Genomic DNA, 21,523 nt, shown 5'->3' with positions numbered 1-21,523 from the left:
AAATTTATATGCATGGAGACTCCTCAAGTGACAAATTTCAAGCCAAACGTCCAATTTACCTGCAAGAAAGGTAGAAGTGACACAATTGAAAGATTTGGTCCCAAGTCTGATAGTGGTGCCTGATAAGGAAAGATTTGAAATAACAATAATCACACTAGAAGGGGGAGTTAAATAGTATGTTAATCAAAGATAATAACTTTATACAATAAAAAGTTTCTCACAAGTTCAGAAATATATGTACATTGGAGCCATCTATTAGTAAGAAATAAGTATTGATGAAACCGAATTTGATTGTTCAGTAATTATATGAAATACAGTTTTATAACAGTTTTTGGTGTCAACACTTGGTACGAAAAAGGTGACAGAAAAAGCTAAGAGAATATGCTTAGTAAAACTATTAAGGAGAGACGTAGAAACACTTGATTTATACCGGTTTATTGAAACAGAGCTACATCTAGTTCTTTTTTACACGATAGTAAAGAGTTCCACTAATCAAAACTTTGATTACAAAACATGTATTTTGTCTTGTTACTTCTGGCTATACAAGTATTCTTCTAGTCACTTCTAGCACTATCTTAGACTCCCTTTGAATCTAAGAAAATCCAAGTATTTTTTAACACTAAGTCACTCTTGGCTTTCATAAACAACAGTTTGAATGAATACAAAGATTCAATTAACACTCGACTAGTGGATACATAATAAAGCTCAAGTACAAAGTAACTTTGCTTAGCAAAGAATAAACAATGAAAGATTAAATGTATTGTCCAACAATTTTTACAGAGTTTCACTTCAAAGATTTTCTCGTTTCTTTATGATATTTTTTCGTTGTTTGCTTTTGGGTAGAGGCTGCTTTTTATAGACTTCAGTGAAGGATCTGCTATGAGATTAACACTAAGTCGTTGAAATGACCGTTGTCTCACACTGGGAGGGGAGGCGACGTGACACACTCTGATTCGAGAGGAAAGGAATAAAAGTACAGATAGCAGCATGTGCTCCTTGTCCTTGTCAAAAATGACCCTTGAGAAATATTCTATACATACCTTCTATTCTCTTTTATTTTTTTCTTTCCTTAAAATCAAATGTTAGCAGTTCAAATAAAGAGAGGTAAAATGAATTTTTGAGTGAGAATACGTGCACTTTCCTTTTCAGCTAGCATAACCTATTTGTACTTCGTTGGACATCACATATAAGAGTATGTAAGAGACTTATACCAACTGGATGCGAGTGTTGAACACATTTAGTGTATAACATTGGTTATCATAACTAGTTGATGTTAATGGTTTTATAGCATGTTAGACGCTTGTTTTATAGCAATTTAATAGGTGAGAATAACAACTCCCTTAGACCAATTATAATAGAAATCCGTCTAGAAAGTGAGTTTTTACATGAATTAAAATAAAATAAAATGGATATTGAAAGCCTCATCTAAACTGTATATATTAAGAAAATATATAAAATTATATTGTAGATCATGTGATTTACTATCTACCTACAAATTTTAAGATTTGCTAACTTATATTTACATTTTTTAAGAAGTACATTAGTAAACTATACGTTAAATATATTTTAAAATTATCATAGCTATAACTTGTTAAAATATTTCCTCTAAAGTGAGTATTCATTAACAAGCTTCACAAGGATGTGTTATGGTACACTTTTTAAGAAAGAGTATATTAGCAAGTTATACTTTGAGTATGTAGCTTTTAAGATAATCGTAATTATAACTTTCTAACTTATTAAAAAATGAGTATACTTTAATAAATCTTTGATTAAAATTTATAATAAGCAAATATTTTTTAATATACATATATATATATATATATATATATATATGAATAATTTTAATTATGATATAAGATTCTCTAACTATTGATAATTTGTTTTAAAAAATATTAAAATTTAATCTAGATATAAAGATAAATATAGAAGGTCGAAAGAGGTAAACTATTAAGTATATTAAATATATAAATAAAGATAAAAAGAGAATAGTTTGAAATAGTTGATAGAAAAAATAGTTTACTAGTTTTAGAAATAGTCTGTGAAATGTATGTGTGAAATGCATATCAAAAGATGAAAAGAGAGAGAGAAAAGTGAGAATGTGTCTAATACAGAAAGTCAGGTAAATAAGAATATTACTTTTCACGTTGTGTATTTGTAAAGAAAAAAACATAAACAACTCAAGCTTAGAAGAGCGTCGAGGAGAAGGCTTTTGTAGTTTGTATACATCTTAAGAAAATCTTCGAGCTGTACTAGGCATGATCGTAAGAAAATATAAAATTTTAAAATTGTTTTTAGTTTTCGTAACTTAACGTTTTTTCATTTTTTGGTTCTGTAATTTTTTTTTCTAATTTTAATCGTTATATATTGATGTTTTTTCAATTTTAATTCTTGTAAGTTTTTTTTTTCATTTTTAATCATTGTAAGTTTGTATTTTTCAATTTTAGTTTTTTAAGATTCTAATTTTTTTATTTATAGTTTCTATAAATTTGTGTTTACAGAAAATAAAATTGAAAAAACATAAACCTACAAGAAATTAGAATGAAAAAATTGAACTTATGGGTATCAACAATAAAAAAAACATGAGAAAAAAAACATATATAAGCAAATTTCCAATTTAAAGTCTATTAATAACTTCTATCAGAGAATTGTTATCTTTCATAAGTGGGAAGGCACTAGGATGAAACATGAAAGCAGCATTAATGCTCTGCATGCACAGAGATTCTGTTTTTTATTCCAAATCTGTACTTATGAAATTGCAGGAGCTATGGCTTGGCTTATGTTCTGGCTACTTTCACAATCAACTTATATATCAAGGTATTGATTTGTGTATTAGCTAGCAAGCACTCTCAAGTGATCGGATCTATCAAAGGCTACTTTAGCACCAAGTAAATTAACACTATAAAGGCTACTTTTGGACCACCTTGCTTAAGCTAAACACATCCAAGTTGGCAAATATTTGTGTATATATGTGTGGTCATACGTCTCTAACAACCAAAAAGGGTTTGATATTAAAATTATTAATAAACGTGATTTGGGCTATGGTATAAAGTCTCTCATATATGACCATATGAAGAATTTTTTGTAGACAACTTCCATTGAGAGTGGATGGAAAGATATAAAGTATCTTATGAGAGAGGGCAAAAGAGGGAGCATCTCTAGGTGATGAAAAGGACTTGGAATATATCTTTGTAAAGGTTTAGAAAGAGAACATGCATTTCATTTTAAAGCAACCTTCTTGAAAGGGGATTCGATTAAAGAAGTAGGAATCGGTTTCATGGTATCAATAAATCCATGATTTTGGGTTTTAGTTGGAGTACCTCCTTTTCAAAAATAAAATCTTTCTAGCAAGTTCTCTATAATAATCTTTCATGTATAATGGAACATGTTTTCACTAGGAATATTACATGAGAAACTGATATATTGAAACGTTCCTTCTCTTTAGGTTTTTTCAAGGAAAATTATAATCTGTCCTTTGAAATTAATGTATCTTCTTTAATTGCTGGTTTGCTAGCCTTTCTTATGCATAATGCATGCGGGCGAGGCCTTGAAAATCAGAAGTTCAGAACTATTGCAAATACGTAGACTCTGATTTTCTTACTATATGTTTTATGAGATGACTAGCTATTTATGCCTATTACTCTGCATATTATTTTGGCCCGAACCATAGAGAACCGTGAGCTTGCACCGAGGAGCATTGGTTTTCGGGTTAGATCGTTGGTCTTCACGGTAAAGTATCAAGGAGGACTCACGCCATAAGCATGATCCCTAATCAGAAGTGTGCATCTCAATCAAAAACAACAAAAAGGCACTTATGACAGTGACACTACTACAAAATATACATTTAACATCGTTACTTTAATATTGATTTTCGATAAAATCGATGTTAATAAAAATACGGTGGTAAAATTGCAAATAATGTGACTACGTTAACATCGATATTCTAAAAAACCGATGTTAACATGACTAAGTTAACATTGGTTTTTACTTTTTACTAAAAACCGATGTTAACTATGTGATGCTAACTTTAACATCGGTTTTTAGTAAAAAAACCGATGTTAATTAATGATACATTAACATTAGTTTTTTTATAAAAAAAATTGATGTTAACATTAACATCACTTAATTAACATCAGTTTTTAGTAAAAACCGATGTTAAAACCTACATTTAAAAATATTTGAAGTGCCTCTATGAGTCATACTTTTTCTCGCGCACACTCTTCCTCGCGTTCTTGTCTGTTCGCCTCCTCGCCTGTTCTCCTCCTCATGCCTCTTCGCCTCTCAGTCGCATTTGCTCCGTTGGCAGGTAAGTTCGTCAGCACATCCTCTTCCTCGCATTCCAATGTTCTACCGTCACTTCCTTAGTTGCGTTTCGTCTTCTCCATACCTCGTAACAAATAATCCCTATTTGGTTTCGAGAAGACGAAATGCGGGTGAGACAGTGACGGCATCGTAACATGTTTGCTTTATGTCTGAAAATGTGCTCTTTGAAATTGATAATGGTGTAAATGTTAGTGTTGTTGTTATTGCGATTCTCTAATGAGTCTTGTGTTTGTAAGCTATGGTAGTGTTTGTTTTTTTATTTTTGCTTGGTTTGCGGTTATTACCATGGAAGTTAAATTATACATGTGTTTTTAAGCTATGATAGTGCATCTTGTTGTATATAGCTATGGCCTTCTGGGTCATGTATATGGTAGTAGCTTCATGTACACACTGCTAGAAAATAGGCTTTGGTTGCATAGTTTGTTTTTGGTTTGCATGGTTCTGTGTGTATGTGCTTGTTAATGGGACTTTGTGCTGGTGTGAGAATTCTGACACAGCCTTAGGCCCCCAAAATAGGAATATCATATTGGTATCATATTGGTATGTCAAATGTATCATGCATATTAATGTCATGTTTATATTGTAAATGGAGTTTAGAAATCATGGATGAATGTTAGTTGTCTTATACGACTAACTTTTGTTTAGAAAACATTTTCCCAAACTTGTATAGTTTCCCCAATTTATAGTATTTTGTAGGGATTTGTAAATAAATATTGTTTTCTTGTTATAGTTGTCTCTAGAATACTTTCCCTTGGATTTAATGATGAAATCTGTTCAATTCAGGTTAAATGAGGCTAAATCTTGAAGTACTAAAACTGGTAGTTGCGCTTAACTCACCATTTGGGTTCAGCGCACATCCATCGCTAAGCGCAGCTTCAGCGCGACAGAAGAATCTGGCAGAGCACCAATATCAAGGTCGTGCGCTAAGCGCGAAATCAGTGCGCTAAGCGTAGCGGTTGTCTTCAGCCAGGCTCAGCGCATGACTGGCGCTAAGCTCAAATCCACTTACTCGTGCTATGCGCAAGGGTGGCGCTAAGCATAACGTCACAGATTCATAGCCTATTTAAAGCTTGTCTTGTGTAGAATTAGGGTACAGAGGGCACAAAAATTTTTACAACAATTCTAGAGCACACCACAATGCCTATTTTTCGAGGAAAGAGCTTTGGAGGCAACAAGAGGAGCGATTTTTGCAGAGAGACATAGGTTTTGTAATTAGAGAGAGATTAGTGACTTGCAGAGTGATTGTGAGATGCTAAGAAGAGGAGGAGTGATCCCCCTTCTTGTGTAAGGAACAGTTATTCTCTACTCTTAATCTCATTTGTGTTAGGGTTTTTCTGTATGGCTGGCTAAACACTCTTGTTGGGAATTTCTAAGGAACAACTGATGTAATTACTTTAATATCTAATTGATTGTGTTTCCTGTGTTCAATGCTTCTTTCAATGCTTAATTTCTGCATGCTCTTGGTCTGATCACCCATTTGTATGTCTAGTTAGGTGACTTTAGCATTGGGAAATATACTGTTGCCTTAGAACTTGATAGAAGCAGGATTGAAACTTAGTCCAACAAGAGGGATCTGAGGATTAAGTTTTAGTTTTCTTAATATGCTGTGATGATAATGTTGTTTAATTTAAGCCTAGTCCAACAAGAGGGATCTGAGGACAAAGCTTAGGTTAAATTAGTCTAAACTTTCGTAAGCTAATTAAGCTGAGCCTAGTCCAACAAGACGGATCTGAGGACGAAGTTTAGTTTAAATTAGTCTAAACCTACAAGGGCTGCTTACGTTAAGCCTAGTCCAACAAGAGGGATCTGAGGACGAAGCTTGAGTTAAGCTAGCCTAATGAGGGATCGTGGTTTAGTACTTTAGGCTACAGCATAGAACACAAAAGAATGATTGATTAGAGAAATATCCTTATATGCATCAGCTTGTTTGTTTGAGAGACCCAACACTTTTACCTATTGTTGTCAATCTTACTTGCATTTTTACTTTTTTTAACCTAGACTTAGTTTAATTTTGTTCTAAACCATCAATTATCAATGTTTCTTTCAACAATGGAGAAACCACAAAATTTGTGTAAGAAAATGGTGTAACAAAAGTGAAAAGATGAAGAATGAAGAACAATTGAGAGGAAAAGAGAGAGAAAGAGAGAAAAGAGAAATCTTGCACAACAAGTTTTGTACAAAATGAAGTGTAGTGAAGTTCTTTCTCCAAAATGAAGTTCATTCCCTAAGTAACTAACAAACACTAATATATAGAGTGTTAGTAACTAACTAAATAACTACCTAACTAAACTAATTACACAAAACAAAAACCCAAACTCACAACCCAATTATTCAAGTGCATAGGCTCTGACTTCCAAGTTCAGTTTGATCATCGAGATGACCGAATTGGCCAAGTCTTATGTGTACCAAAATTGAATATTGTTTTCTTAGCTTTCCAGGGATTACTCACACGTTCCATTTGGAGTTTTGTAGTGTCCTCTAGGCCCTACACAAGGCAGATAAGTCAAGTAAGCACAAAATCTGAAATTTAGCTATAATTCTCAATTAAGATCAATCATTTGCCTAAGACCAAAATTGAGTTAAGGTGAAAAAATAAGGATCAATGAAATTTCAATTGAGATAAGAAGAATAGAAAAATATCAAACTACAAATGCTCAATCAATGGACTGTGATGACTGGACACAAATTTAATGAAACACAACATTTTGAGTGTTTTTGTGTTGAGTCACTTAAAGTGAGTTAGATCATTATTTGAAAAATCCCACTTTGTTTCAACTTCCCCGATGTTTTCTCTCTCTTAACCCCAAACACTTAATTGTCACCATCATAAATCACCTTAACCTTTCACTATCAAACCTTCTGCAAACTCTCTGCATTCTCTCTCTCCCTTAGAAAACCTTTGCACCCAAAACCTTTTACTTCTCTTAGAATCTTCTAGAAACCCTAACAATGGACAAGAAACAAAAACAAACACAAACCACCCAGGCTGACCCAAACTTCAGGAACAACCTACCTTTTGCTTCATCCAAAGAAAGTGAAGCTGTACAAATTGTCATAACTGAACCAGTGTCCATAATTGCTACAGAAGTCTCACTGAAAGACAAGGAGCCCAAGGTTCACATTGAACACTTCTTAGACATCAATTCGCTAGAGAATGTTGGCTACATTATCAAAGCACGTCTCATGTGCGGCATCCACCACTTCTCGAGGACCCAAAGGTGGTGGTGCCTGAATTGATTTGCATATTTTGGAGGACAACCAAGGTCTACTGTAATGAAGTCATTGGTGAATAATTTGTTGGCCAAGTTCTTGGCATATCTGTAAAGTTGGCTGCTGAAACTATTGCCCAATCCATTGGGTGTAAGCGACGGGGAACAAAATTTATGAACAGTTGGGGCAACGAACTTGAAGACCACATTGGTCAGTCATTGTGGGGACCTAATTGGGCCAACATGCCAAGGAAGTATGGTACTGTTAGTCGTCTTATACGACTAAGTTTTGTATAAATTTTTTTTTCCAAAACTTGTATAGTTCCCCAATTTATGGTTATGTTGTAGTAATTTGTAAATAAATCTTGTTTTATTGTTAAAGATGTCTCTAGAATACTTTCCATTGGATTTAATGATGAAATCTGTTCAATTTGAGGTTAAATGAGGCTAAATCTCGAAGTGCTAAAAGTGGTAGTTGCGCTCAGCTCACCATTTGGGCTCAACGTGCATCCATCGCTAAGCGCAACTTCAGTGCACTTAGAGCAATAGAAGAATCTGGCAGAGCATCAATATCAAGGTCACGCGCTAAGCACGAGATCAGTGTGCTAAGCGCAGCGGTTATCTTCAACCAGGCTCAGCGCATGACTGGCGCTAAGCTCAAATCCACTTACTTGCGCTAAGCGCAACGTCGCAGATTTAGAGCCTATTTAAAGTCTGTCTTGTGCAGCATTAGGATACGGAGAGAAGACAGATTTTTGGCAAAGAATTCCAGAGCACACCGCAGTGCCTATTTCAAGAAAAGAGCTCTGGAGGTAGCAAGAGGAGCAGTTTTTGCAGAGAGACCTAGGTATTGTGATTAGAGAGAGATTAGTGAGTTGTAGAGTGATTGTGAAATGCTCAGAAGAGGAGGAGGGATTCCCCTTCTTGTGTAAGGAGCATTTAATCTCTACCCTTAATTTCATTTGTGTTAGGGTTTTTCTGTATGGCTGGCTAAACATTCTTGTTGGGAATTTCTACGGAACAACTGATGTAATTACTTTAATATCTAATTGATTGTGTTTCCTGCGTCCAATGCTTCTTTCAGTGCTTAAATTCTGTATGCTCTTGATCTGATCACCCATTTGTGTGCATAGTTAGGTGACTTTAGCATTGGGAAATGTATTGTTGCCTTAGAACTTGATTGAAGCAGGATTGAAACTTAGTCTTAAATGAGGGATCTGCAGATTAAGTTTTGGTTTTAAATATGTTGTTACAATAATGTTGTTTGATCTAAGCCTAGTCTTAAATGAGGGATCTACGGACGAAGCTTAGGTTAAATTAGTCTAAACTTTTGTAAGCTATTTAAGCTGAGTCTAGTCTTAAATGAGGGATCTGCGGACAAAGCTTAGTTTAAGTTAGTCTAAACCTACGAGGGCTGTCTAAATTAAGCCTAGTCCAACAAGAGGGATCGAGGTTTAGTAATTTAGGCTACAACATAGAAAACAAAAGCATGATTGATTAGAGAAACATCTTTATATACATCAGCTTGTTTGTTAGAAAGACCCAACACTTTTACCTACTGCTGCCAATCTTACTTACTTGCATTTTTTATTGTTTTTAGCCTAGATTTAGTTTAATTCTGTTCTAAACCATCAATTATCAATGTTTCTTTCAACAATGCCTTATTTCTGAATCTAACCCTGTCTAGTACTAGTTCCCTGAGTTCGATACTCGAATTCATCCATTTTAATTTTAAATACTTGACGATCTGGTGTGCTTTCCTGCAAATCGGATTTCCCATGAACATATTTGTATAAATAAAAATTGGACTAAAATGTAACTGCAGGGGAAATCCAACAAAAGTATTTATGGCGCCATTGCCGGGGAACTAGATTCATTAGAAGAGTTTAGTTTAGTTTTACGACATTGCTTTTTATCATTTTCTGTTTGATTCATTGATTCTTTTGTGTATACTTTTCTTACTATAAATTCATTGATCTTTTGAACTAGATAATTGTTGTTCTATTTTCTTGTATGCAAAGAAGATCCACTGCATGTGATTTGATCCCCATTGATTTGAAGATTAAAGCCACCTGTAGAAGGCATAATTCAGAGAGAATCATAAATTTTTTTGCAGGATTTAGAAGTAGCAGCAACTCCAGAAGAAGAACCTCGATCTTCCGAGGCATCTTCTAGTTTTCCTATTGCAAGGCATTCTCATATAGAACCTGTTGAAGATCCAATCATGGATAAAGAGCCAAGAAGAGTAACCCTGGAGGATTATTCAAGTTCTATTGTGCCACAATTTTTCACCAGTATTTCACAGCCAGAAGTTCAAGCTTAAACAATTACTTATCCTCCCTCTTTGATACAGCTGATTCAAAATAATCTATTTCATGGTCTACCCAATGAAGACCCTTATGCTCACTTGGCCACCTATATAGAGATATGCAATACTATCAGGCTGGCAGGTGTGCCTGCAGATGCAATCAGGTTGAGTTTATTCTCATTTTCCTTAGCTGGAGAAGCTAAGAGATGGCTTCATTCTTTTAAAGGAAACAGTTTGAAGTCATGGGATGAAGTAGTGGAAAAGTTCTTGAAGAAGTACTTCCCCTGAATCGAAGACTGTAGAAGGCAAAGTTGCCATCTCTTCCTTCCACCTGTTTCCAGATGAATAGTTGAGTGAGGCACTTGAAAGATTCAAAGGTTTATTGTGGAAAACGCCCACTCATGGTTTTTCGGAACCAATACAGCTCAACATATTCATAGATGGGTTGAGACCACAATCTAAATAGCTCTTGGATGCTTCAGCTGGGGGTAAGATCAAAATGAAGACCCTCGAGGAAGCAATGGACTTAATTGAAAGCATGGCTGCTAGTGACATTGCCATTATGAGAGACCGAGCCCACATTCCTACTAAGAGCTTATTGGAGCTAACCTCATAGGATGCTCTGTTGGCACAAAACAAGTTGCTATCCAAGCAACTAGAGGCATTAACAGAAACACTCAGTAAGTTGCCAACTCAGCTTCATTCTGCACAAACTTCACATTCTTCTATTTTGCATGTTGCAGGATATACAATTTGTGGTGGAGCTCATGAATTTGGATGTTGTATCCCAAATGAAGAGAAAATTGCACATGAAGTTAATTATATGGGGAATCAGCCCAGAGGCAATTTCAATACAAGTGGATTTCCAAGATTTCAGAACAACCAGCAGTATCAACAGCAGTGACAGTGGCAAAATCACCCTGGTAACCAATTCAACAGAGACCAGGGTGGTTCATCTACAAGACCACAACAGCAGATGCTAAGTCTCTTTGACCGAACCACAAAGCTGGAAAAGACTCTAGCTCAATTCATTCAAGTGTCAATGTCTAACCAAAAAGAGCATGGAGTCTTCAATTAAGAATCTGGAAGTTCAGGTGGGCCAGCTTGCAAAGTAGTTAGCTGAAAGACCATCCAGCAGCTTTACAGCAAACACAGAGAAAAATCCTAAGGAAGAGTGTAAAGTTGTAATGACTAGAAGCAGAATGGCGATTCAAGCTGAGGAAGGAAGAACTGATCAGAAGGTGGAGGGATTTAAACAACAGCTGGCTGATCAACCAGCACTAGAACCGGTTGATGATTTAGTTGAACTTGAAGAAATTGTTGAGGAAGCAGAAGGTGATGAAGAAGAAGAGGCACCAAAAAGAGACTATTAAGAAAGAATAAAGAAGAAGGAAGAAAAAGAAAAAAGAAAAAGAAGAAGAAATAAAAGAAGAAGAAGAAGAAGAAGAAGAAAAAGAAAAAAGTTGAAAATGAGAAACAAAAAGAAAAGGTTGCTGAGAGTGAGAAGAAGAAGGGCAAGAGTAAGGCCAACATAGAAAAGAAGAAAGAGGATACTCTTATTAAATGCAAGGAGGTACCTTATCCATTGGTACCCTCCCGGAAAGATAAAGAGCGTCATTTGACCAGATTTCTTGATATCTGCAAGAAACTGGAAATTACTTTGCCTTTTGGAGAAGCACTTCAGCAAATGCCCCTCTATGCCAAATTTTTTAAGGATATGCTAAACAAGAAAAACCGGTACATCCATAGTGATAGAATTGTTGTGGAAGGTAACTGTAGTGCTATCATTCAACGCATCCTTCCACCCAAGCACAAGGATCCTGGAGTTGTCACGATACTGTGTTCTATCGGCGATGTTGTTGTAGGTAAAGCTCTTATAGACTTGGGAGCCAATATCAATTTAATGCCTCTCTCCATGTGCCGACGACTTGGAGAGCTGGAAATAATGCCCACATGCATGACCCTCCAGTTGGCTAATCGCTCCTTTGCTAGACCATATGGAGTAATTGAAGATGTTTTGGTGAAGGTTAAGCACCTTATATGATTTTGTTGTCATAGATATAGAAGAGGATGCTGACATTCCTCTCATTCTTGGCCGCCCATTCATGTCTACTGCAAGTTGCATGGTAGACATGGGAAAGAAAATGTTGCAGATAGGCATAGAAGATTAGAAGATCAACTTTGATTTGTTCCATGAGGACAAAGATCCACCTAGCCAAAATGTCTGTCTAAAAGTGCATGTGATGGAGGAAAGGAAACCTGAGAAAAAGGCCCTTGAAGTAGGAACTTTGTTGGATCCTGGATAATAGGATGATGCATCAAGCTAGTGACGTTAAAAGAGCACTTATTGGGAGGCAACCCAACTTTTCTTTCCCTTTTCTCTTTTTCATTCTTATCTCTTACATGTAGTTAGGATAATTGCTTGTGATTGTGATTAATTATCAGCTTGTTTAGTAATGATCAAGGGGTTTTAAGCTTGTGTGAAGAGATAGATAGAAAAAGACTTTAGAATTTTTTTTTGCAATTGTCTATTCGTTAAGTGCAGACCTTGCGCTAAGCGCCCAGTCTTCACGCGCTAAGCCCGAGCTTGCTCGCGCTAAGCACAGAGACCCCTGATTGGTTAGCTGAATAGTTCAGCTAAGCGCATATCACTGTGCTAAGCCCAACATCTTCACTATAATTGAAACTTAATAAGTGGGCTTAGCGTGGATGATGCGCTAAGCGCAATTTCTTCTCTGGAAAAATTTCATTGTTGGCGCGCTAAGCACGCTGTCTTGTGCTAAGCCCTAGATCCATTCTGGAATTTGAGCTTTCAAGCTGGGCTAAGAGGGGTAGGATGCGCTAAGCACCAATCTCACCTGTTGCGCTAAGCCTGAACTACGCTCTGTAAGTTGAAGCTTGATTGCGCGCTAAGCCTCGCATCTCAGGCTAAGCGCATATTGCAGAAAATTGTGTTGCAGAAAGCGCTAAGCGCAGCCTGTTGCGCTAAGCCCCAAATGCTCACTAGAATTTGCAACTTCAAGTTGGGCTTAGCGCGAGGTTAGGCTAAGCACTTGGGCTTTAAACTCAAACGTCATATGGGTGCGCTAAGCTCAGCTGTGCACTAAGCGCGCCATACGAATTTCAGTTTTTAAAATCAAAGGTTGAGGCACTTTGGGTGCTACCTTTACACCCAAGCCTCTGCCCCTTGCTAACCTTGAGCTTGTGTGCTTCCTTTTGCATGCTAGAACTAACGTGTTTGCATCTTTCTTGCTTCATTCAGCGTTACAATCACAATCCAAGTAAGTGAGTACATTTTCAATTTCATTTTCATCCTTCAAACCATAGGATAGATGATTTCTTGCTTTCGTAGTTAGCAATGTTGTTAAGTTAGGGTTTTTAGTTTTAGGGTTAGACATTCTAGGATTTTAGGTAACTTAGAAGCTCATTAGGGGCAATGTGGCTGAAAGGGGTGAAGACCCCTGTGTTTCTGTTTGGAAATCATGATGAACGCTCTAAGCGTGCCTGTTGTGCTTAGCCTGTTCATCGCAATTGTTAAAATTTTGGATTTCCAGATGATCGCGCTAAGCGGACCATGTCGCTCTAAGCATGTTCATCCCTGCTGATGAACAATATGATGAACCCACTAAGTGCATCTGGGCCCTAAGCGGGCTTAGTGTTCAGACATTAAGATTTTTGAATTTGTGTTCAGCGCTAAGCCTGACCTGTCAGGCTAAGCGCCACTATGCTTCTGTTAGTTAGTCCTTTGAATAAGGCTAAGCGTAGCTGCTGTGCCAAGCCCTTGTGTCGAGGAGGTTGAGCTAAGCACAGCCTGTTGTGCTAAGCTCAATTCTCTCACTGTTTTTGAGTTTTTGTAGTGAGGCTAAGTGCGCCCTGTGCGCTAAGCCTGAGTTTCATTTTGGTGAGGCTGAGCTAAGCGCGCCATGCTGCACTAAGCCCAGACTCTCTTCTGTTTGAAAATTGTAGACTTAGGCTAAGCTCAGCATGCTCCGCTAAGCCTAATCTGTAGAAAAATATTTTCTGTGTCTTTAGGCTAAGCGTGAGTCTGCTGCGCTTAGCCCATGAGTAAAATTTTATAAGGCGCGCTAAGCCCAACCTTCTGTGCTAAGCGCCCAATCAAAATTTCAGTTTTATTGGGAATAAGCTTTGTTTAATCTTGTGCTTTGTTCTAATTATTTTGCAGATGGCATCTAAGAAAAAGAAGGCTCCTTCTACACCTTCCCAAGTCAGATATGACCAGTCTAGGTTCACCTTTCAAGAAGCTTGGGAGAGGCATACTGATATAATTGTACCTAGGAAGCTGTTACCTAAACGAAATGTGGTAATCTACCACACAGAGTTCGATGAGTTTAAAGTGGAATTAATGAGAAGACACTGGGACGAAGAGCTCAGAAGCATTGATGAAGGCAGCATCAATGTTGCCATTATGAAAGAATTCTATGCAAACTTGTATGAACCAGAAGATAAATCACCCAAGCAGGTGCGGGTCAGGGGTCATCTGATTAAATTTGATGAAGATACTTTGAATACTTTTCTGAAGACCCCAGTGATTGTAGAAGAGGGGGAGAATTTATGTGCTTATTCGAGATTTGCACTCCTGAGGCCTGATCCTCAGGAGTTAGCTACTAAGATCTATATCCCTGGGAGGGGATTTGAGCTAAATGTTGATGGTCTCCCCTTGAAGATCTTAAGGAAGAACATGACTGCTCTCGCTCAAACATGGAGCATTCTTTCTTATTGTAACTTGGTCCCAACCTCCCACACTTCTGACATCACATAGAAAAGGGCCAAGTTAATCTATGGCATCATCATGAAGATGAATATGAATGTGGGGTACCTCATCTCCCACCAGATATTTATTACTGCACAACACAATTCCTCCAGATTTGGATTCCCAGCCTTGATCACAACTCTATGCAAGGCTAGAGGAGTCCAATCAGATTCTAGATCCTTGGAGAGCTTGAGCCCTGCCATTAACTTGGCATACATTAAGAAGAACTGTTGGAATCTAGATGATCCAACAGTAACATTCAAAGGGCTAAGGAAGGCCAAGGGTAGGAGATCAGAGGCCCCTACTACTTCAGCAACACTAGAGATAGCTGCACCTTCTTCATCCACAGCTCCAACACCTCCCTATTCGACTCCAGCACAGACTCCAGCTATTCCTGCTCCATTTCTATTTCAGCTTCTAGCTCTTTCATTATCTGGACCATTAGAGTTTTTATTTACAACAGAGATGCTCCATTCTATGCTCCAGAGGTTACACAGGGGGCAGACCATTATCATGCAGAGCCTTCAGAGCTTGGGCCTGCCATCCATCATGAGCATGGATGAGTTTGGCACACAGATGGCCTGGCCAAGAGCCCAGCCTTCTCCTTCTGGAGGGGGTGGGGCCTCCGCAGCCCAGGAGCTTGAGCCAAAGGAGCCCGTAGTAGCAGCTGAGGAGCCAGCGGAGGGGGAGGATGAACTCACTCCTCCTGAGCCCTTTTATTATGATACAGATGTACACATCGCTCAGGAGGAGGAAAGTTCTACTGATCAGATGCCAGAGCCATCCCCTGCACCAGCTCATGAGGAGACCTTGCCATCAGTACCAGTTTTGGAGCCTGAGCCCACCATTCAGGATTCATCAGCAGCTCCAGTACTGGATCTGAATGAAGATCAGCCACAGGAGGATCAGGACATTTAAATTATGTTTTGTTTTTAATTTTTCAAATTATGAACAATTTAGTTTATCAGTATTTAGTTTGCTTTTGAGTTTGATTTATGTTTTAGTTGTTTTAAATTTCAGTCATTTAAATTCCAGTCTTTTGAAATTCCAGTTATTTTAGTGTTGTTGAGTGCTTGTACAAAAAGCTTGTTTGAACAGTGAATTGGTTGAATTGGATTCGGTGGTTGTTTTGTTTGAAATGAATGGTTGTGTTTGAATTGATTGAGAAAATGTATGAATTGAGTGGATTGGAATGATTAGGTGTTTGTTTTGATCAAACTTGCAGTCATTAGAAGTGAATGAGCATGAGATTGGAAGTATGACTGAAAATGTTAGTAAGTGTGTCAAATTGATTGTGAAGGAATGCATTAACCATATCCCGGTGAGAGTGTGATCCATAAATTTTGAGAGAAACGACTATCATTTAGTATTGATTTTTGCATGAATCTCTGAAGTATGGACTGAATGCATGAAATTGAGGATGATGAAGGCCATGTTTGATTGTGATAGCCACTTAGCCAAAAAGCTTACCGCGTGCTTGAATGATTTATCGCTTGCACCTAGTTTGAGCTGAATGAATTATTGATTGATTGAACCCTGAGCCTATATAGTGTTATCTCCTGCTACATTGTCTTAGGTTGTAGGAGAGCATCATCCACAAGAAGCTTGGTTCAAAGCAAATTTATCCCAAATTTGGGGGAGTAATTATCAAGGTAAATTTGTTCCAAATTTGGGGGAGATACTAGGTAAGAATTGAAATGGTCAAAGTAAATAGCATACACATACTATTTCTGTATATACACATACTGTTTTTGTATATATGTGTTTTCAAAAAACATAAAACAACTGTAAATATGGATTAATCTAATAAGTGTGTATGCTGTAATTCCATGAATGAAAGTTGAGTGCCTAAAAGAGGCAAGTATTGGGGTGAGAATGAATGAAAAAAAGTGAAGGTTTATCTATGGATGAATGCTCTCCTAGAACCTAAGCTTTTGAATCCTAGAAAAACCATGATTTGTTGGCAGCCTAACCCCATTACAAGCCTAGAAAGTCCTTCGGATTCATTTTGTGTGTTTATTTCTGTATGGTATGAGATAAAATGCAAAGGTTAGCACTTGTGTTAGTTGTTTATAATGGAATGAGCCTAAACACTTGAGCTTGAGTGAAACAATGACTGTGAGGCTTTGGTTGATGATCCTTCCTTGATATCTGTCATTCTCACTAGCTTATTTCAGTTGTGACTCTAATGCATATGTTCCTATCTTTGAAAAGCTGCATGTTTGTGAAAAGCAATTGATTGAAGCATTCCATGATATTCAGTTCATATGGTTGAATTCCTCTGTGAAGCAAACACCATTTTTGAATGACCAATGAACATCAACAAAACTGGAAGGAAATGACTAACATAATGATGAAGATTAACAAAGCATCAGATGAAATGTTCAATACTATTCATGTTATTGATCAGGTTAGAAATTATTTCAAGACTATTCTAAAATAAACATGACTTGATATATAACAGTACTTTTGCTTATATTAATTTGTTTGTTAAAAGTAGCCTTACGGTGAAGTGAGTAAGTAGGTCATTTGCTATAAGATGGAAAGATGAACTAGAGCCTACGTGGCATCTGCTACACTCTAGAGGCAATATACACTCTATCATATATAACCAAGATTTGGTGAGTTCAGCTCTACTTGCTGGATGGACGAAACTTAGAGAGTTCTATGGGCTCACTAGAAATCATCAGGTCATCTTGACCCACTATGAATAGAGTGTTTTCCTCCTCACCATCTTCAAAACTAGCTCTGAACCAAAAGCTTTTCCTAAATGGCACTCCTTGTACCATCAAGTTCCTAACTCAGTCACTTTTAAAGTCCTACTCACTAAGTACAGAGTGACTTGCAATAATTTAGTGAGTAATTAAACATTCATCTCTGTATGTCAAATTTTGATATCATATAGTTATCTAATATGAATATCTTTTGCATTTCAAGATGTGCCGAGTACCATGTACTCATTTATGAAAGTTGTAAGATTCACTCATGTGAACTTGGAAGGGACAGAGTGTAGAATAGTTTATAATCATCATAGGAAGACTGCAAAAATTGGAAATATCTTTTCCTCTCTGTATGTCAAATTTTGATATCATATAGTTATCTAATATGAATATCTTTTGCATTTCAAGATGTTCCAAGTACCATGTACTCATTTATGAAAGTTGTAAGATTCACTCATGTGAACTTGGAAGGGACAAAGTGTAGAATAGTTTATAATCATCATAGGAAGACTGCAAAAATTGGAAATGGATGGAGGACTTTTGCACAAATACAAAATTTGCTTCCTTGAACTCAAATTATATTTGTGTTCCCAAATGCAACTTCTAACTTTGTTTTATTATGGCTTTGTTTGTAATTAAAGTACATTACTACTCTAATATATTATCAACTTGTAAATTTTTGTTTATAATATGTTATTTTGTTTAGAAATGTTTATAACTACCCTTGGTGTGTGATATATTGATATACTTTGTTTATAACTTTTGATGCATGGTTGATTTATGCGTTTTTATACAACTTTGAATGATAAGTTGTGATCTGAATTAATTACTACATGTTGTTAATTAAAAAAATAAATACGATATTTAAAATTAAATCATAGAACAACATCGATTTTTAGAAAAATCGATGTTGTTTTCTTCTTACCAACATCGATTTTTAGGAAAACTGATGTTCTTGTTTACTAACAACATCGGTTATTCAAAAAACCGATGTTGTTTTTTGCTACAATAACATTGGGTTTTAAACAGCCGATGTTAATATTGATAAATTCACATCAATAATTTTAACATTGATTAATAATCGATATTAAAAGTCTTTAATAATCGATGTTAAAAGCATTTTTTTAAGAATGCTTCATAGATTTGCTCATCCGAAAACATGGTATAAAAGGCACAAAATGTTGGTACATAACTAACATTAATTCATTCTTTCACTCGACCTATATCTTTATTAATTTGAGCATCAGAGTGATTGCAAGCTCTATAATGCCATCAATAAATGCGCCTAGCGCCACCTCTTGAATCTAACACATGCTTTTTAAAGAATTTGCTTATTTTCCTAGGACACTTTTATTGGACTGATCTGTCAAGTAACTATCTATATATACTATCTATAAAAGAGATACCCCTGGAAAATTCTAAAATGCCCCTACCTAAGGTTGTGACACCTGTCCATTTCCTTGGTTTTTTGGTCTTTTAACCTTTTCATTTCCCACTCCCTTGGTTGCTCCACGTATTGTTCCAAGTGTCTTCTTTTCTAACCTTTTCATTTCCCACTCCCTTGGTTGCTCCACGTATTGTTGCAGGTGTCTTCTTTTCCAATCTTCATCCCAAGTCTTTTCGGTTTTCTTTTTATTTTTCCATTTCTCTTTCTCCCATGGCAAAAGGGTCCTTTCTCTTTCTCTCTCACTCACTTTCTTTCTCCGTACAACTTGGAAGCTTTCTCTCTCTCAAAGCAGCAAGGTCCTCCACCACCACCACCTCCAATGTCCGTCTTTCACACAGAGAGAGATACTGTGTGTGAGATCAGTTTTTGGTTCATGGATTCCTTTTCTCTTCTACACAATTCCAAGCATCTATTCTTGGTATTTGATATATTTCATTCCTTTCTCTTTCATATATTTTTTTTCTTCTTTTAGTTTACTATTTTTTGGTTTATAAACGGTCACCCATGATGCGGATTGGATTTTGTGTTGTGCAGGTTTGAATAAGTTTTGGGCTTTTGGTGGTAATGTGGTGGCTATGGATAAGGACTCGTGTGGAGTGGGGTTCATGGCGGAACTGTCTGGCATGGAGCAAGAAGAGACTAAAAAAGCTTTCTTTATTTTGACTGTAGAGAAGAGAGTAAGCTATTAAAGGGTGAAAGGTTGAAGAGAATAGAGGGTCACATTACATATTTGAAGTGTTTTTCCCTTATAGAATCTCCACTTTGATCATTATAAGAAAAGCAAGGGCCTTTTCTTTTTCTTGTGCTGAAAGAAGGCTTAGAAATGGCATCAAGAGCAAGACAAAACAAAAAGGTCCTTCATTTCACACTTTCGTGCACTTTCTCCCCCCTATTTAGTTACCCTCTTGAGTTTCTTCCTCATTCACTGAACTTTTTGTGAATATTTTTGCATTTTTATCGTATTATGTTTGCCAAGTTTTTGTTTTTGTTTTGTTTTAACGTGTTTGTGAGTTTTCTAACATTTTTCCCTTCCTTAATGGTGTTTTATTTTGTCTGCAGAACAAGATGCAGGGTATCATGCGCATGGATGCTGCCCTGGACGCAATGCATCCACTTGGATTTAGGACACAACTGATTCTACGAACGGTTAATGAGCTTCTCGATGTTGGTTTTCGCTTCTCCGAATAGTTAAAGCAAAACAAGTGCTAAATATTTTGTTTTCATAATTTTGGTTTACTTTTTAACATGTGGTGTGGGGGCTTCTTCAGGTGTATGGTGGAAATCAAGGATGATGCTTTATTGAAGAGGCCTATTACAAGCTCCTAATGGAGGCCCTACTTAGCAAACAACAAGGTTCTGCAGAATATAGGGTAGAAAATATTTAGAAACTATGAAATGAATGTTGTGCAATATTTCCAGTTGAATGAATATGGTGAAAGATTTTCTCTTGGACAACATATATAAAACACAAATTCAGTTTAGAATAGCACTTTGGAGGCTTAACAACAGCTATGCTCTCGACTTTGCAGTTGATAGATACACATGCAACATTTGTTAATGCAAATACCATTCAACTACCTGTGTATATGATCATACTTGATACTACAGAGAAATTATTTCTTTTGGATAGGCAATAATGGTTGTTATGACTGCCATTAAGAGTATATTGTTGTCACTGCTATTTTTTGTTTGTTTGTTATTTTTATGCAATTCAGGTGGGAATGGAACTTACCAAATAGTTTGGTAATCTTGGAACTGGGCATGGCACATCCGTGCTTGAAATGGTTGCTGCCTTTGAAAAAGCTTCCGACAAGGTCATATCATATTATTTTTCATCTTCCTCTCCTCGCTCACATGAATCATCCACTCAACCTGATTTCTTAATTTTCCAGAAAATTCCATTAAAAATGTGTCCCAGAAGACCCGGGGATGCTACTGCTGTATATGCATCTACGAACAAGGCTGAGAAAGAACTTGGTTGGAAGTACGTACCCACCATCACTTTCTTTATTTTTACTTCCTCCTCTCAATTCCATGATCATTATCATTTTTTATCTCTGGCGATATTATAAACCTACTTACTAACTCATGCACAACAAAATTAAAGATTAGCTTTATAATTGTATGGTTTACTCTGCATAATTATGAGAAGCCAGCTTATGAATTGGTAATTAAAAGGATGAGGTCTATAAAACAGACGACCAACCTACTATGCTGCATTGCCGATAAATAGTTTAAAGTTATTATTATTATCGTTTTTTTTAATGGTGCAAGGCAAAATACGGTATAGAGGAAATGTGCAGGGATTTGTGGAATTGGACAAGCAAAAATCCATGGGGATACCAGGGGAAGCATTCAATGAAATTCGGTGCTCGATCGGTTGTACTTGGAGGAGGTCTTCCTCCACCATATCATATCATCTCCACTCCATATATAGTATGTTGATGTTTCTTTTGTTGATACAATTGATTGATTGATTGATTCTTTACACTACATATGTTGTTGGCCTAAATAATTGTCTGATTATGAATTTTCATATTGTAGAATGGACCACTTTGATGAGTTATATATGAGAATTAATTTAAATGATTTCCCACAAAAAAACGACCAATTTCTCTTCATAATTATTTGTTGGCTGCAGAGACACTTCAGTTCTTTCAAATTTCTTAGAGATTGCTTGCTATGCTCAATGGCACATGCCGAGATCAATCCATCGATACTAACCATGTGTTTGTTTGCCTCTACGTC

General features: G+C 36.6%; 1 protein-coding gene across 1 annotated transcript; it reads left to right on the top strand.

Annotated features, from left to right (window-relative positions):
* The first annotated feature begins 20,267 nt into the window (after positions 1–20,267).
* On the top strand, positions 20,268–21,366 carry LOC114394543 (UDP-glucose 4-epimerase GEPI42-like). Its single transcript, XM_028356155.1, has 3 exons — positions 20,268–20,589; positions 20,668–20,759; positions 21,049–21,366. The coding sequence occupies exons 1-3, from the start codon at positions 20,557–20,559 to the stop codon at positions 21,218–21,220; spliced, it is 297 nt and encodes a 98-aa protein (XP_028211956.1). The 5' UTR covers positions 20,268–20,556; the 3' UTR covers positions 21,221–21,366.
* The last annotated feature ends 157 nt before the right edge of the window (positions 21,367–21,523 follow it).

Source organism: Glycine soja, chromosome 18, assembly GCF_004193775.1.
Source record: "Glycine soja cultivar W05 chromosome 18, ASM419377v2, whole genome shotgun sequence".
Lineage (NCBI taxonomy): Eukaryota > Viridiplantae > Streptophyta > Magnoliopsida > Fabales > Fabaceae > Glycine > Glycine soja.
Note: the sequence above shows the minus strand (reverse complement) of the source record. Positions and strands in the feature narration are given on the sequence as shown.